At 36.5% G+C, this 15,713-nt stretch overlaps 5 protein-coding genes across 5 annotated transcripts; 1 reads left to right on the top strand and 4 right to left on the bottom strand.

The window, feature by feature from the left end:
* Nucleotides 1-142: 142 nt before the first annotated feature.
* On the bottom strand, nucleotides 143-3,544 carry LOC110848403 (protein-glucosylgalactosylhydroxylysine glucosidase). The gene is made up of 14 exons (XM_022095612.2): nucleotides 3,382-3,544; nucleotides 3,178-3,300; nucleotides 3,010-3,119; nucleotides 2,903-2,940; nucleotides 2,736-2,817; nucleotides 2,469-2,656; nucleotides 2,296-2,398; nucleotides 1,748-2,220; nucleotides 1,477-1,663; nucleotides 1,313-1,400; nucleotides 869-1,232; nucleotides 617-788; nucleotides 417-542; nucleotides 143-341 (listed from the first exon to the last, which is right to left on the bottom strand). Exons 1-14 carry the CDS (start codon nucleotides 3,477-3,479, stop codon nucleotides 223-225), a joined length of 2,271 nt encoding a protein of 756 aa, XP_021951304.1. The 5' UTR covers nucleotides 3,480-3,544; the 3' UTR covers nucleotides 143-222.
* A 30-nt stretch (nucleotides 3,545-3,574) lies between these two features.
* LOC118435365 lies at nucleotides 3,575-5,059 on the bottom strand. The gene is made up of 2 exons (XM_035851349.1): nucleotides 4,929-5,059; nucleotides 3,575-4,861 (listed from the first exon to the last, which is right to left on the bottom strand). The coding sequence occupies exons 1-2, from the start codon at nucleotides 4,930-4,932 to the stop codon at nucleotides 4,173-4,175; spliced, it is 693 nt and encodes a 230-aa protein (XP_035707242.1). The 5' UTR covers nucleotides 4,933-5,059; the 3' UTR covers nucleotides 3,575-4,172.
* A 1,423-nt stretch (nucleotides 5,060-6,482) lies between these two features.
* Nucleotides 6,483-12,714, bottom strand: LOC110848684. Its single transcript, XM_022095953.2, has 30 exons — nucleotides 12,578-12,714; nucleotides 11,683-12,078; nucleotides 11,538-11,600; nucleotides 11,338-11,439; nucleotides 11,139-11,256; nucleotides 10,798-10,906; nucleotides 10,606-10,698; nucleotides 10,380-10,547; nucleotides 10,193-10,285; nucleotides 9,993-10,111; nucleotides 9,870-9,927; nucleotides 9,671-9,763; nucleotides 9,474-9,592; nucleotides 9,309-9,376; nucleotides 9,141-9,217; nucleotides 9,048-9,061; nucleotides 8,875-8,953; nucleotides 8,687-8,805; nucleotides 8,545-8,615; nucleotides 8,412-8,469; nucleotides 8,292-8,340; nucleotides 8,135-8,233; nucleotides 7,964-8,060; nucleotides 7,867-7,894; nucleotides 7,719-7,796; nucleotides 7,590-7,619; nucleotides 7,478-7,526; nucleotides 7,294-7,389; nucleotides 6,690-7,223; nucleotides 6,483-6,608 (listed from the first exon to the last, which is right to left on the bottom strand). The coding sequence occupies exons 2-29, from the start codon at nucleotides 12,016-12,018 to the stop codon at nucleotides 6,857-6,859; spliced, it is 2,850 nt and encodes a 949-aa protein (XP_021951645.2). The 5' UTR covers nucleotides 12,019-12,078; nucleotides 12,578-12,714; the 3' UTR covers nucleotides 6,483-6,608; nucleotides 6,690-6,856.
* LOC110848845 (kxDL motif-containing protein CG10681) lies at nucleotides 12,429-13,528 on the top strand. The gene is made up of 4 exons (XM_022096178.2): nucleotides 12,429-12,758; nucleotides 12,841-12,921; nucleotides 12,999-13,117; nucleotides 13,193-13,528. The coding sequence occupies exons 1-4, from the start codon at nucleotides 12,598-12,600 to the stop codon at nucleotides 13,396-13,398; spliced, it is 567 nt and encodes a 188-aa protein (XP_021951870.1). The 5' UTR covers nucleotides 12,429-12,597; the 3' UTR covers nucleotides 13,399-13,528.
* LOC110848844 (actin-related protein 10) lies at nucleotides 13,460-15,159 on the bottom strand. The gene is made up of 4 exons (XM_022096174.2): nucleotides 14,999-15,159; nucleotides 14,727-14,879; nucleotides 14,362-14,646; nucleotides 13,460-14,266 (listed from the first exon to the last, which is right to left on the bottom strand). The coding sequence occupies exons 1-4, from the start codon at nucleotides 15,073-15,075 to the stop codon at nucleotides 13,570-13,572; spliced, it is 1,212 nt and encodes a 403-aa protein (XP_021951866.1). The 5' UTR covers nucleotides 15,076-15,159; the 3' UTR covers nucleotides 13,460-13,569.
* Between the last annotated feature and the right edge of the window lie 554 nt (nucleotides 15,160-15,713).

Below are 15,713 nucleotides of genomic sequence, written 5' to 3'. Positions count from 1 at the left end.
GTCTTAGCGGAGGATTTCGTAGTAGTAGAAGTAGATTGAGCCTAATTCAAGAAATTTTGATACACATTTCTGTCCTAGTCATTGCGACGCTGGTGTTACGAAGAGATGATTTGTAAGAATAATACAATACAAATAGGAATGATTCTCCTGATTAAATGTTTTTCCTTTATTTTTTAGTCACTCATTAATTTGACATAAATGTAATAAAGTTCATGGATCAAGTTATGGAAGAGGTGTGCCAATTTTATCCAGGGGAAGGGGACAGTTAGTTTGGCGAATGGTGTACATTGAAACGCTGGTGAATTGAGTTGTTCCAAATCCGAGTGATACGCCGTTCTCCTCTGTATACATAGAAAGTAGGTATGTGTATAATTTGATGCACAAATAGTACACACGTAATTCATTATGTCACTTACGGAACGGATAAATAACTCCGTCATGTTCCACGTTCAAAGGGAAATTAATGTTGCTTCGGACCATCGTCAGAGTAAATGAGGTGTTGCGCACGGTCAAGTCGAATGAATTAGATAAGTAGTCCAAACCTATTAATTCGGAAATAAAATAGATATTCAGTATACATATTTACGTTAACTCAACAATGAGAAACTTGTGCAACCTTTAATTCTCAACTCTTCTGAATTTGGTGGGACCCTGGGACGTTGAAAAACAATTTTTTCAGGGTGAAGACGATAACCACCATAACCGGAAATGACTCCTTGTAGAAAACCTCCCATCCCAGTGATAAAATTAATGGCACCTAGAGTTGGGGGTTGTGCTTCAGTCCAAACCTGGAAATTTAGGAACATTGTTTAATCCATAACTGTGCTATCTACTCGTCTAAATGTCATGTATGCATTAAGATGTGTACCTTGAAAGGTTCTCGAATATAATTCCTGAAACTTTTGTCAAACAATTCTGCGGCTTTAGTCACATCATTCAAGTCTAGGAATCCTATCGTGTGCATTGCCCAGGTCATGGCTGGACCGTCAGGTCTCGTAGCATTTTCATAAATGGTCAAATCATTTCTTCTTGTGGATGCGGCCATTTCATATTGTTGGGGAAACCCTATTAAAGCTACGTCAGCCTGCTTGATTGGTGTGCCGAGTACATATCCTTCGAACTCTGGGTGGTAGTCGAGTTCTTCGTCGTATAAAAGTTTTATTGACGAAGCCAAGTCCACCCATGCTTGAGGTACTTGAGTCATATCACCAGCGCACAGGCATTCTGCATATCTGCTCATGATAACATTAAAGTTAATTAAAACCATCAAATTAAGTTGTGTTTAAAAACATTAATATCTGTAATAACAAACTTGGCAAAAAAGATGGAATATCCAGCACCAATGTTTGTATAGGGGTTATTATTTACAGGTCTGTTATCTTCATCTGGAGGCATAACTCCTGTGGATTGAAGAAATAATATTGTAGGTCATCAATCACATTTAAAAATCACCAACTTTACGACAAAAACTCTAACCGTTAATATCATGTAGTCGTGTAGTTGTGTTAAATTCGGCCCTCGTGGTGTAGAATTCTGCCATTTCACGAATCATAGTACAGCCATTGGCAATATAGCCAGGTTTCGTTTGTCGTAACCAGTTCATGTCTCTAGTCGTCGCAATATATTGTCGGACTGCATATGCAATATCTGCAGTTATGTGGATCTACAAGCGCATACAAACATATATTTATATTGCATTTGCATACAAAATGGTAAAAACTACTTATTTTTCGCCCTCTTATATTACTTGCAATTCGCGAGTATCGACACAGCAATCCGGCGTCACTTCCCGCCCAGTGACTGCTCCCTCCCAAGGATAACGAGCTCCCGCATATCCCGTTTGATTGGCAAGGTCTCGAGCAGCGGCGATAACAGAGAGACGATAATTCAGCATTTGTTCAGCTGCCCTGGGATATAAATACAGAATGGAAGGAAACATCCAAGTTTCCGTATCCCAAAACGAATGGCCTTGATAGTCCATCAGATAGTCGCCATAGGCCAAGCCTCCAGGGCTTAGACCATAAAATTGACGTTGGACAATGTTCGGGACTGTGGAGACGGGTAGAGCAGATAGAATGTAGTAAAGGCATCCATTAATAATTTTGGACAATTCGAGATTTCCATCAACTTCGATCTTCCCATCCGTCCATACAGATCTCCAAGCGGCCGAGTGTAGTACAAAAAGATCACCGCCCCCGTCGTCAAATGCGTATTTAAGAGCTGGATGAAAAATTAATAGTATAGACCATTTTATGATACGGATCAATAGACTTTTTAAATTTTTTAAAATTTCACCATCGTTAAAATCAGAACCAGCTTCTTCCAAGGTAAAGTCATAAGATGCCAGGTAGTATAATGTAAGGTTGCTGCTTGGTGTAAGAGTTACGGAAATGGGGAGCTGCATAGATAATTAGTGACATGAGTCAAGTAAATTTGTCTTTCCAACATTGATCAAATCGAAATCTTACAGTATCGTGTACAACGCAAACGCCGGTACTTTGAGGATAATTGACATCTTCGCGAATTCGCGTTTCTCCACATTGAGACACTGCTCCTAAAGTATGATTACTTTCAAAAGGCATTTCCGGTTGGAAAGTGATATCAGCGCTTGGATCACCCGGATTAGATTCGAATGCAATGGTAACGCCAGCAGGGTCTAATCAAAATGTTCCAAAAATCGATATACATGTGCAGTGACAATTCGTAATATGGCATTGTTGTAGTATCTATTTTACCTGCTGAAGCTGTCGCCTTGAGCAAAAACATGGACATGATAACTCGGGTAAAATACCGATGGGCAAAAGTTCGATGCTCTACCTTAAAAAGTAAAATAACATACGACAATATTATAATTTGAATATTATGTCAGTCATGTACATACTCAATTGGTTAAAATACTCACAGTGTAGCCTTTCACGTTGTATTTTTCATAGAAAAATCCTGCCACCAGATAAAAAATAACATAGTTAAGGTTGTTTAAAATCATGACTAATATTTTTTTGACCTCACCTTCCGCCACATTAAGCCCAAAAAGTCGTTCAGTGACTGAACCTTCGTCCGTGGGTGGATATGCCCGAATGTTGTTTCGTGATGGAATTCTTGCTCGGTGACTTTCTCCCCTAAAAAAATCAACGTGTCATAAAATTATTACGATAATTAAAAGCTATATTATGATACCTTTCGCCATTGTATAAACCATTCAAATAAACTGTATCGGTGTTAACGGTCGTGCTAATGTGACCATTACCCACGGACGCAAAATATCGAGGTAGCAGGGTTCCATTCTCGTGTTGAGGTAATCTGTACCAAAAATTAATGTCAATTTTCTTACATTCATGAAATTCATACTTTATGAAACTACAAATTAAAAAAAAATCTTACATGGTGCTTTCAAAAATTGTAGGTTCTAAGCTAATATCTGTAAACTGGCAGGTTGCAAAGCTCGCCAGGGTCAAAAGACCCAAGTTTAAGAGACCCATTTCGAGACAACCAGACAGAAGATAGAACCGGACCTATACTGAAGTGAAATTAGGGCTCGTGTCACATAAATAATGAAGTGAAACCACACCTGGACAACCCACACAGTTACAAAACCGCATCAACCATTGTCCGTCCAAATAACGCAAGCAAAATTTTTCCACTAATCTAATCTATTTCGAGGAGTGGACACACAACAACAGGCTGAATAGCAAGTACTAAATACTACATATCTAATTTAATACAGGAATATGTGCGTCAACAACTTAATATGCAGTCATCTCTGTATTATTACTATCAGATGAACAGCGTTTGTCCAGAAAAGAGAGAATTAACATGCATAAATGGACTTGGCAAAATGACGATGACATTTTTTTTATTGAATGCATGTGTAAAGGTTTAAAATTCTGGATTGAAAGTGATTACAGAAATTAGAATGATTGATTAATAATTTATCTGATAATAAATTAGGCTGTCATGTCGTGATAAACAATGACACGCTACTTATAATATAGCAGGTGTTGTGGATATTTATGTGCAGGTAAGGAAGCCTCAAGAAGACTTTTACGTATATATTATCGAAAGTAAAATAATATTGGACATGATCAAGAATGAAATGTTACGGTATTCGACTTAAATATAAAACTATTCATGTGATTATGTTTAATAGAGGCAAATACTTAAATACATAAGCGTTACTGGGCCATAGCTGTCCAGACAAATCTCCTTTCTAAATCAGCCGTTAATATTCCTTTGTTGTTCATAACGTTCCACCACAAGCACCAGAAACGCTTCACTTCTGAACTCTTAATCAATCTTTGAAACGGCATTTTCTCCATTTTGAGGAAAGAATTAGCTACGTAAAAACATGGTTCTTCTTTCTCATTTTGCTGATGCATATTATTCAGTATTTTGAGGTCATCAGTTGGCGAGTCTTGTCGTAATAAAGTTGAAGAGGTTGATCTTTGTAGAAAAGCTTGCCGTAATCTTCCAGTAACGAACAGGTCATCTCTTTCTTGCTTGTAAAACGGAACGGTCGGGATCATGCCATAAATGCTTTTTAGCGTCTGGAAGTCTGCTAGGTATGCTTCTCCAGAACAATATTGCAATAACTTTCCAGGTATTTTGGTACTTCCAATTTTCCCATCATCATCAACAGTCTCGTCCAACGATCCGAATAAAACATTACAGAAGAAGCTGACTTTCTGCTCCTTCATGGTGGGGATTGTACCGTCTATGATTTCCAATGTGTTGATGAAATGATCATCGTTAACTTTAGCAATGTACTTTGCCCTAGAACAATACTCCATGACCCATCTCACTCCCATGACGTGTTTGTAAGTAGTAGATACAGAATAGTTTGCAGGCGATTCAACAAATACACCTATATACATATATTAAACAATCAATACTTAAAAATCGATAAATTCCACAATTAGTCTTTTGAATACCCATTATAATGTCTCCAAATATATCAAATTCCCACGCCAATCGGACTTGAGTAGTCGCATCCTTATTTGCACTCGACTTTTTCTTCTTCCCTTTCCCAATAAGAAAGATAACCCTGATGTCCCAATTTTTATAAGTGTATAAACTCCCATACGTATTCCGAATGGCTTCTCTCCTCAAAAAGTTCTCTCGGCGACTATGAACGAGAACAAGCAAGACGGGAAAGGGGGCAGAACTATTGGCGATCGCAACTTTTGTTCCATTATTGCAAACGTGACGATTGTACAGGACGAATCGTGTCCCTTCAATTTGAAGAGGAGGAGGAACGTCGTCGTTTTCTTGATGTTCGATGCTCCTGTTATTTTCTGCTTCGTCCATTCTCTTCACAACTTGTCCTTCAAGCCTTGAATAATTCGAATCCTGAATGGATGATCTCATCGAATCCAATTCTAATGGAGGTAGAGGGACAGGTAGCGGCGCTTCCAACGATTGTTCAGGTTTGCTCCTTTTTTTATGAATCCTATTTCGGTATGGATTGGGCGTCTTCATGGTACGTTCCTTTTTAACAAATCCCACAAGCTCAATGTCATCCTTACCACTCAAGGTTTCTCCGAATTTGTACAGCAAAAATATTAGAAATAGTGCATGTATTGCAGCAAAAATCTTCTGCATATACGAGTTAAAAGGTTATCATTTAATAACCAGGTAAGTATTGATGTTAAAAAATAACGTTGTCGTTTTACCATAAAACTCCACCTCATGGTAAATCAAGAACCCGAAATAATGCAACGAAATCGGAATTAACTAACTAAATAACTGATACTATTTAATGTTCGCCGAATTGCTAGTTTTATTCGCAACTCAGTTTCGCTACTAATATTGAGAAAGCGAAAATGTGAAAAATTACTGCAAAAAGAAAAAAAAGATCAATGCCCTCCACCCAGAATTTTTGTCCTCATTGCATGAAATACAACCGTTTATTTTATAGTCAAGTACAATATTCTGACACTAATAAATCAGTCAACTTATTTAAGGGGGTGGATTTTGTGGGGGTGGGAATAGGAGATCGACGACCGTATTGAACAGGAAGACGAAAGGGACACAGACTGCATTCCAACCCAAACGCCAACTTCCGAGTAGTGTGAGGTGCGAGATGTAGATAAGACAAACCATGAAGATTTTCGTCCAGAAGGAAAACTGCGCTGACCTCCGAATCAGCGTGGTGGGATCTTGACCCAGTTTGTAGTCAATTCCGTATAACCAGAACATTGTGTCATAAGCAAAAATACCGATCGCCATGATTCCAAGGTCTGACATGATTCGAATCTGCGTGGTGGAGATGGTATGAAAATTTTTTGACCATTACGTAATTAAGTTTCGTAAGTAAAAACTGATATCGCAGATCTTTTCTTACGCCGTGATTGAGCCAGGTGAATTGGGCGACGTGTAATCCCTTAGCAAGGGTTGGAAGGGTTGCAGTGAAAGAATAGATAAGATTCATAGGTACCTTACATATATACAAGATGATATAAGTGCATGTTTTAATAAATATGTAGTAAAGGTTAAATATGCGATTTTATTTGTAAGGCACATACAACTTCGGGAAGATTAAAATATTTGATGAAAATGTTAGCTGTTAATGTCCACACAGCCATACCAAGTATGATCACGAATTCATGACCCTGTAAATTAAAAGGAATATGTATGTATATACGTAATAGATTTTGTTGTGAGCTACATATATACATAAATATTTAACTGACCACAACTTCCATTGGGGTAGGCGGCATGTTGCTTAAGTATGTATTATGAAATTGAGCGACGATTTGTGTATTAAAATTGCCGACTTTAAAAGGACAATAGATTCTAGCACTACTTTATTTTTTAAAAATCTCCAAGAAACAAAAAAGTGATTTTAATTTAGTTGGTTTTATTTCTTTTCCTTTTTCTCTTTCTTGGGTTTCTTCACGACCTCATATGTCACTTCTTCCACCACTTCGACGGATGGTTCTTCAGTGGCTACTGTCGTTGCCTTTGACTTTCTCGCCTTTTTCTCTTTCTTGGGCTTCTTAACGACTTCATAGGAGACTTCTTCAATAACCTCAGTCGTTGAGGCAGGTTCTTCTTGTTTTGGTGCCTTTTCTTTCTTTTTCTTCTTCTTTGCATCTTCCGAAAGCTTTTGTGGGACGATGTCAATTTCGAGACCGTTTAAGGGTTTATCAATCGCGTTCTTATAATCCTCAATAGCATCTTCCCGTGTTTCAAAGCTAACTACGGCGATCATCATTTTTGGATTCCTACCATGAAAGAATAAATTAAACACTGTTATATATTATTTCAATCAGAAGACAAAAATATTTAACGTACACAGGATTTGGCTCAAATTTGATAATTTTTCCAGTCTTGAACATCTTTTGTACTTGATCTTTTGTAGTACCAGCAGCAATATTTGACACATCCAAGCTGAAAGGTACATACGAAATTATTTTAATTTCATTCATCTCAAACTAATTTCTATAATCATAATAGATATAAAACATCATATTTTTACTTGAGGTAGTCAAAGTCTAAAGGATTATACGACGTCAATGCCTTCGCCACTACAAGAATTTGCATAAAAATTAACTACATGTGTGATGTATTTCAACTAACTATAATTATACCCTTTGGCTTATCCGGCTTTTTGTCAGCAACTATAATAAAATAATGGGAAAAATTGTCGTCACAAAATCTATCACAACACGGAAGTCACCATTCTATCAGTGTATGGAATAATATAGAAATGTACATACCTGCAGAAGGTACCGGTGCCGGTGCCGCTACCGGAATAGGTTTTCCACCTTTCCCTTTAAGCGGCTCAGGTTTTCCATCTAATAAAATATAATTGTATGATTTTTTGTTTGAAAACTTTTATCTTGTAGGTTAGCCTAGGTTTCGTACCTTTTCTTTGAGGAATAATATCCATTTCCTATAAAAAATCAAAATATATATTTGATACAGGTAAATTGTAAGTTGACAAGTTGGATTTTCTCTTTACTCCTCCGTTGATTATTTGTTCATGATTATCAATGTATGAGTACATGGCATCCTCTCGGGTTTTAAAAATAACGACTGCATTCAATTTTCCAGGATACCTTAAGAAGGTCATAAATCATTAATAACTGTATATAAATAGGTCAAACATTCAATTCAAATAATTTATATATACCGAACATCCGGATCCAAACTCTTAATTTCGCTGGCTCTAGGGAAAATCTTTTTGATATCCTCTTTTTTCGTGCCAGGAGGAATTCCATGAACGTCCAATCTATGTAAGCATAAACGGGTTAAAATTTCAAGCTTTAATTCCACAAAGAATTGCGTACTTTAGGTAGTCGTAGTCGATGGGATCATATTCATTCAGTTTCTTGGTGGCTAAAGGAATTGTACAAAAAGTTGTGTATAATAATTTGACAAACTTTACCATTATACATTTAATTAATTACTTTTAGGTTTAACGCCCTTGGGCGGATCTTTAGAACGGAGAGGATGAGCTTGAATTTTCTGTAGGAAAATCAAAATTTTTGTAGATCAAAATTATTCCTTTCTGTGATTATGTATATGTGATACATAACGTACGGATTTAATCATGTAAGGGTTAGCGTAAATGACATCTCCTCGATCAATATCGTCTTGTCCAGATCCAGGAACTAGTCAAAAAATATTCTGAATGCATTTCGTGAACTAATTAAATACGCAAGAATCATGGTGACATTTTTACGTCGCATGATTGGAAGGATATTTATTGCCTGCCCCTTGATCTTGGATTTTAATGCGTGCCTAAACGCAGCTCTAGAATCGTCTTCACTTTGAAACTCAATTTCAGCCTCAAGACCACCCCTAAAATATTATGTAACAACTTTTGAAACTAGTGACTTTTACAAAGTAAATGTAGTGTCAAACACTTACTTTCCGTCATCTTTCATGGTCACAATGCCAGTTGGGAACATTTGGTCAAGCAATGATTGCGGTGTGTCCTTTGAGAGACCTATAAATAAGAGACGAAAATTGTATTTTACAAATTATGAAACATTTTTATATGAAATAACAATTTGATAAACGTCATAATATGTGATGATTACCCTTAATGTTTAATCTAAAATAAATAAATCAACATGAACGATTGAGTCGGATTTTCATAATGCAACAAATACTTCAAGAATAGCCAATCTTACATTTGACGATTGTAGACTAATGGATCAAATTCGGACAGGGACTTTTTCTGACCAGTAATGACAGGAGGTGGTGGAGGCTATTAACATGTCATGTTAAAAATGTCATCCTTATTATGTATAAATAGAATTTTATTTTTAAGAAATTAATGTAAAGAGAAACTAATCAACCTTGGCTGGTTTCTTGAACTTGCTGAGATCGTCACCCTTGCCTCCAGCTCCAGGCCCGTATTCTCCCTCTAAAGAATTGAAGATAACGTTTAAAGTTTGCACTAAATTTTTTCTCGATTTACGTGAATATTTACATATATGTAACTCTGCAATATGGAATCTTACCCCATTGTATTGGACGAATATAGAACGGTTTTCCATCAATCTTTTCATTCAAAGCTTTCTTATATGCAGCTGCCGAATCGTCATAGCTTTTGAAAGCAATTTCAATATCAAATCCACCCCTGAAGAATATAGCATTCAGTGTTTTTAAGGTTCGTATATGGTTTAATTGCTTTAAACAAACATAATGCCATGCATACTTTCCATTGTCCTTCGCAGTGACTGTGCCATTTGGAAACATTTTCTTGATCTTCTCCAAGTCTGTTGTTTTGGGCATGTTTTTGATTATCAAGCTAGAAGTAATAAACAATGGAAAATGGTAATAAATTTTTGGTAATAAATTGGTAATAAATTTGCAAATATAGAGGTTTAAGACATTAATTGTTTCAGACGTCTCACATTTCACGATTGTATATCACTGGATCAAATTGAGACAACGAATCCTTAGGGTGTGGTTCTGTGTTTAAATAAATAGCAAATACATTTTTTGCACATTGCACATATTTCTGTAACTATTCTCACTTCGCTCAATTGGAAGAATGTTAATTGTGTATCCCTTGATCTTGGAGGAGATAGCTTTCAGATACGCTTCACTCGAATCGTCTTCATTGTCAAATGTCATTTCTGCAGTTTGCCCACCTCTAAAAAAATGCAATTTATTTTATGCCAGTTTATGTTTTTAAACTTTTTGTACAGGTTCTACAGTTGATATCTTAACGTACGTTCCATTATCCTTCATGACAATCTTCGCCTTAGGAAACATTTCTTTGAGTAATTCTATTGGTACATCCTTTTCTAAGCCGCGGATAACAAGGCTAGAAATGAAAACAGGTCAAAGTAATTAAGCAACATATGTACATAATTTTCTTTAAAAATTAAAACAATGTTATAAAGCTCTCATGATCTTACATTTCACGATTATAAACGACAGGGTCAAAATCAGACAGGGAAGGTCTAGGCCATCGTTTCGGGAGTATGTTCAAACGATGACCATTGATATTCGAACTCATGCCTGTTCTATACCCAGCTCTGGCATCATCCAAATTTTTGAATTCAACTTCGGCCTTGAGACCACCCCTGAAAATACATGTAGATTTATCAATCAGAGTTTGACATTATTTATGACTTCTCTTACATTCCGTCATCAAGGAGAACAACGTGACCTTTAGGAAACATCTTCCTTAGCAGCGCCGGGTCAGTATCACGTGATAAACCTCTTATAACCAGTCTGAAAATACAAATAATTAATTAAGTATTAGGTAAATGCCAGAAATTTATATTGAAATATATGTGTGCAATGAATGTGTAGTTGAGTTGAACATCTCACAAATTGCGATTGTAAATACTCTCATCAAATTCAGACAAGGATGCCTTTGGACCAAGCGAATTGTCGAAAGCCATTTGTAAATTATATCGATTCTCTCCTGCCCTTCTCACTAAAAATTTTGTAACAATAAAGTACTTAAACTCCGTTTCAAGTTACTTGAGTTCCCCGCCTTGAGTACATTAGCCGAATGAACCGGCTAATATTTATAAAATAAAATAATAGGATAATTCGGTTCATTCGGCTAATGTACTCAAGGCGGGGAACTCAAGTAACTTGAAACGGAGTTTAATTAGTGAATATAATTAATGAAGTATTTCTATAAATAATTAATTTTACTGCACTTTTCGCTTCCTGTTTTTGCCGTTTTGCATCTCTTTGCAAATGTAACCACTGAATATTTACTGTAGGTCTCGGTTCGTAGTCTTCATAATATCCTCTCGTGAAGAAAATTTGCTTAAGCTGCAAAGAAATATGCAAGAATTACCAAAATAAATTTGAATTAAAAAAAAGTGTGCAAATACAAAGACAGAAAAGACTAACAAAGAGTGGTGGAGGCCATGTAAATCTTCTAAGAACTTGGTATTTAATTCTGTCACGCCACATCCCATCTAAAACGGCTACTTTGACTTCGTCTTTTTCAAACTATAAATACCAACCAAAAAGTTCAACGATTCGAAATTGAAGAAATGTTCATATGTATACTTCCCCACGAATTTACTAATCAGTGCCATTTTTATTACCACTTTGAGCAGAGCTGCATATTTTTCATCCTCTGCGTAGTACCCGACAGGATCTTGAATGTCCTGCAACAATTATCGGACGTTTATTGTGTACAATTTAAAAAAGCATAAATCCATTAATCCATAAATTCATTAGCACTCTGACCCATTCGAAAACGCTTTCATACGGAAGAACCTCTGCTTCTTCGAGCTGCAAGGCCATCCCTTCTCCTTCCATTCCTGGAGCACGAATGACGGCCGGTATGGCACCCCCACCGGGGACATTTTTGGAAAGTATACTAAGATCTGAGGAGGGGGCAGGCATTGGAACAAGAGAGATCCCAGTTCCATCTTGACCAATAAGAACTGTCATCCTGCGCCCTGCTTCTGGCGGACCTTTTTGGTCCCCTGGCGTATCATCTTTCTTTTCGGCAGGTTTCTCGTCTTTCTTCTCGGGAGGTTTTTCATCTTTCTTATCTTTTTTTGGTTTCTTGTCCGCCATTACTAATAATGTAATGTCTTATTTATATAGTAACTTGTACCCGAATTTTAAAGTTGCATCCTGCAGGTATTAACAGTAAGTAATATTGAATTAGTATTGTTGATTTCACAGATTTTCGTTTACTCAACTAAAGAATTTAGGCCATTATTCAAATGGAATCAGTAGAGTTTGATAAAACCATACCATAAAATTCACAAAATACTAACCGTACACAAGTAATTGACACCGTTTCTATGGCGCAGTGCCCCATGATATTTAATTGTCAAATAATTTTGCATATAAGAAAATAAATTTTGCAAGTAGCTCTTAGGACGCATCTGCAAATCTCTATTCGTATATCGTTACACGTTGTCACACGTTCAACAAGGGAAAGTTTCAACGAGCGAACTCTAATAACGAAAGTCGGGAAGTAAATAACATGGGAAATCATTTGGTACAGAAATGTTGTTTCATGTACATCAACAATGTAGATGAAATTAAAGTTTTGCTTGTAATTAAAAAAGTGAATCATGTTATATAACTACCCTTACTGTCTTATATAAAAGTAGAAACAGAATACCCATCACTAATCATCAAATCATGGAAGAAAATTCCCCCCAACACAGTCGCAGCGACACGGGAGCGAGTCCAAATGTAGAATGTTTTCAAAACTATACAGCCCCTGAAGTATTTGTTCAAGGTTTAGCTGGGATGGTGAATCAACAAGACACTGAAACCATAATTAGGTCCCAGAAATACATGTAAGATTTCTTAAATTCTGTAGTAAATCTTTAAAAATGATTACATTTGCACTATAATTACGATATGTTCTGTTTAATAAAGGCTCCAAAGATTTGAGAAGACGAACGAAATGTTGATAAATTGTAATCAATTGTCCGCTTCGAGGCTCCAAAATGCGTCCAGGTGTTTGAAATTGTCCAAATCCTTGTATCGACTGTACATATAGATAAGACTTGAATTTTAATTTGATATTATTCCAGAGATTTTAAGAAACACACGGCCATGCTGCAAGAAATGAAGAAAGACATTGATAACATTTTCAGAAGAATTAGAAACATTAAGGCTAAAATATCTCAACAATATCCAGAACCTTATGAACGTAAGTCACTCATGAGATAAGCATTTTTGCGAAATTTCTAAGGATCCATGTAATTCTCTTGATATTATTCAATAGTCGCAGCCACAGCGCAGCGCAAAGAGAAATCTCAACAAGATGACGAAGACGATGAAGATGAGGAAGTTATTAATTTCAATCCACAAATACAAACGTCCACATCGTCTTCAATCTCATCAATCATATCATCTAGTCATCATCAGGAGGCACGACTTGATAAATCCGCCTCTATCGACATACCAAAACCGAAAACAAGCGAAGTCTGATAACACTAGACTTTAGCTATTTTTAACTTGTGCATCAACGATTTTTGCCTCTTCATTTATGCTTGTTTAAACTTATTTATTTATTATCATTGCCATCAACAGAAATAAATTATATTGTGAAATTAGAAAATGCTATTATATATTTAATTACCTATGTAATAAATAATGCTGTCATCCTCTACTGATGACAGGACTTCCATTCGCGTTCACCATGTCGAATTGCAGGTCGCACCAATCAGGAATGAGCCCATGTTTTAAGAAGAATTCCTTATTTATACCACGAAGACCCAACGCCTCTGTCGCCCCATATAGAGTGCCTCCAAGCCATGCCATACAATTTGGCTTCACGGGAGGATCATACATTTTAAACTCGTAATTTCCGTTTGCGAATCTTTCTTGCAATACTGGGTCGTTCATCAATGTGTCGGCCGAATTGGCTGTCAATGTCTTTAATTCCTTTAAAAGTCGACCCCGCAGTCCGGGAAGCATTCCTGTCCCACCGGTGATGAGGATATTTGCTGCCAAAGGTTTCCTCGTATCGACAGGGCATATGGACAGAACTTGAAGAATCATTAAAGGGATGGAGATTCCATCTCGGTCGTCATTTTTAAACCAAACTTCAGAAGGTTTTTCTCTAGCGATTCCATGAAACTGGAGAAAGTTTTGTCCATCTAATTCGTAAAGGAAAGGCTTAAATTTAGTGAGTGTGATATCCTCAGGTCGCTGAATCTGTGCAGCTCTTGACGAACTGGTCACTACACAGCATCGAACTCTGATGTCTTCTACTTTTGCGGGGGTGAGGCAGCGGTCCAACTCTTCTTTGTTGGAATTATTCAAGCAATTGTCCATCAAAATAGATTTTAATTCCCTTGAAAATTAAACAAATTATGTAAGAAGCACTGTTCATTAACTTGTCATATATCATCATATATGTATTCTATTAGGGAAATTATTTATTATTACTTGTCGAAAGTATCTGCACCCAGTTCATGGCACACGACCCCACATAGAATGGTCACTCCTTTAAAGACGGGAATAATTTGAACTTCCTCCGATCCAAAGTCTACGATGAGTGCAGTGTCCTGATTCGTACTGCTTACGGAAGCTATTGGGCTTGGAATCCAGAGAACGGTGAGAACTTCGTAATGTAAATACAGCACCTTAGCTAAGGTCTGTCGCCAAATGGTTGTAGCGAAAAGAGATTCCACAACAACAACTTTGCGATCTTTCGGAGTTACTAGAAGATATCTAGGAAAACAATTGACGTGCAACTTAATCGTATCATGAAACTCAAATAAAAGCATAGTTATTATGCGTATCTTAATTACTTGCAATATAAGTGGTGCAAAAATTCCACCAGCATTTGATACAGGTCTGCCGAATCTTTGAAATCCGATAGGCGACGGGAGCCGGCCGCGTCTTTTGTCTTTATCTTTGAAGGTATGACACATCTTGGACTCGATTCTCCTGCAAATCCAGCCCTATCAGAGAAACGGATGAACATATCAATTAAACATTTCTTATATGCATTTATTAGGCAGATTTATGAATAATCGATCACATAAAGTTAATTATTAATTTCAAAACAAAACCCATTTACTTTGTCAAGTATCTCCCAATTTCCAAAACCACGGGATATTTCTCGTTAATGATACCAATTCCTTCGTAAATTGGCATTTCAAAATATGATCAGTTTTACAGAATTTACAAAAAAATAACAAATAACGAAATTTAACTGTGTGACACAGTCAACAGTGCAAAAATCACCTGTTTTGTACTTTTGTTGCCAAATGACTCACTTTCCCCGTCTCACAATTCCCTTTCATTCCACTGTAATCTTATTTTGTTTCGTGCATTACATGTCTCATATTTTTTCAGCAATTTTACTAAATTTTGGAATAATTTAATGTCTCCATTTAGCCATAAAATCCATTAGAAGTAAATATATAAATACTTCTCATCCTTCTCAAATAACCATAAAACGAAGAGAACCACCTGCAACAAGCTAAACAACACTTATTTTTGTGAAACACCTTTTCAATTCATGATCCTATCTAACCCTGAACCTCGTTTTTAGGAAGTTTTAAGGTAAACGAACCTTGCCTCGTTAAGGTAACGTTACTCAAAGGGGTTCATGCCGCATATCATATTATTCATTCCCCTAAAGCCTCAATAACAAGGCAAACATCTCACCACAGTTTGCACAGCCATTATCAAAATAAAACGCAAAATTTCCAAGAACATATCTACCAAGCTAAAAATGCCTGATTTAATCACTTCATACCATGTGTAACGTACATAGGATGTGACGAATC

The sequence above is a fragment of the Folsomia candida genome, unplaced genomic scaffold, assembly GCF_002217175.1.
Source record: "Folsomia candida strain VU population unplaced genomic scaffold, ASM221717v1 Fcan01_Sc004, whole genome shotgun sequence".
Taxonomy (NCBI): Eukaryota; Metazoa; Arthropoda; class Collembola; order Entomobryomorpha; family Isotomidae; genus Folsomia; species Folsomia candida.
This window is presented reverse-complemented; position numbering and strand designations above follow the sequence as displayed.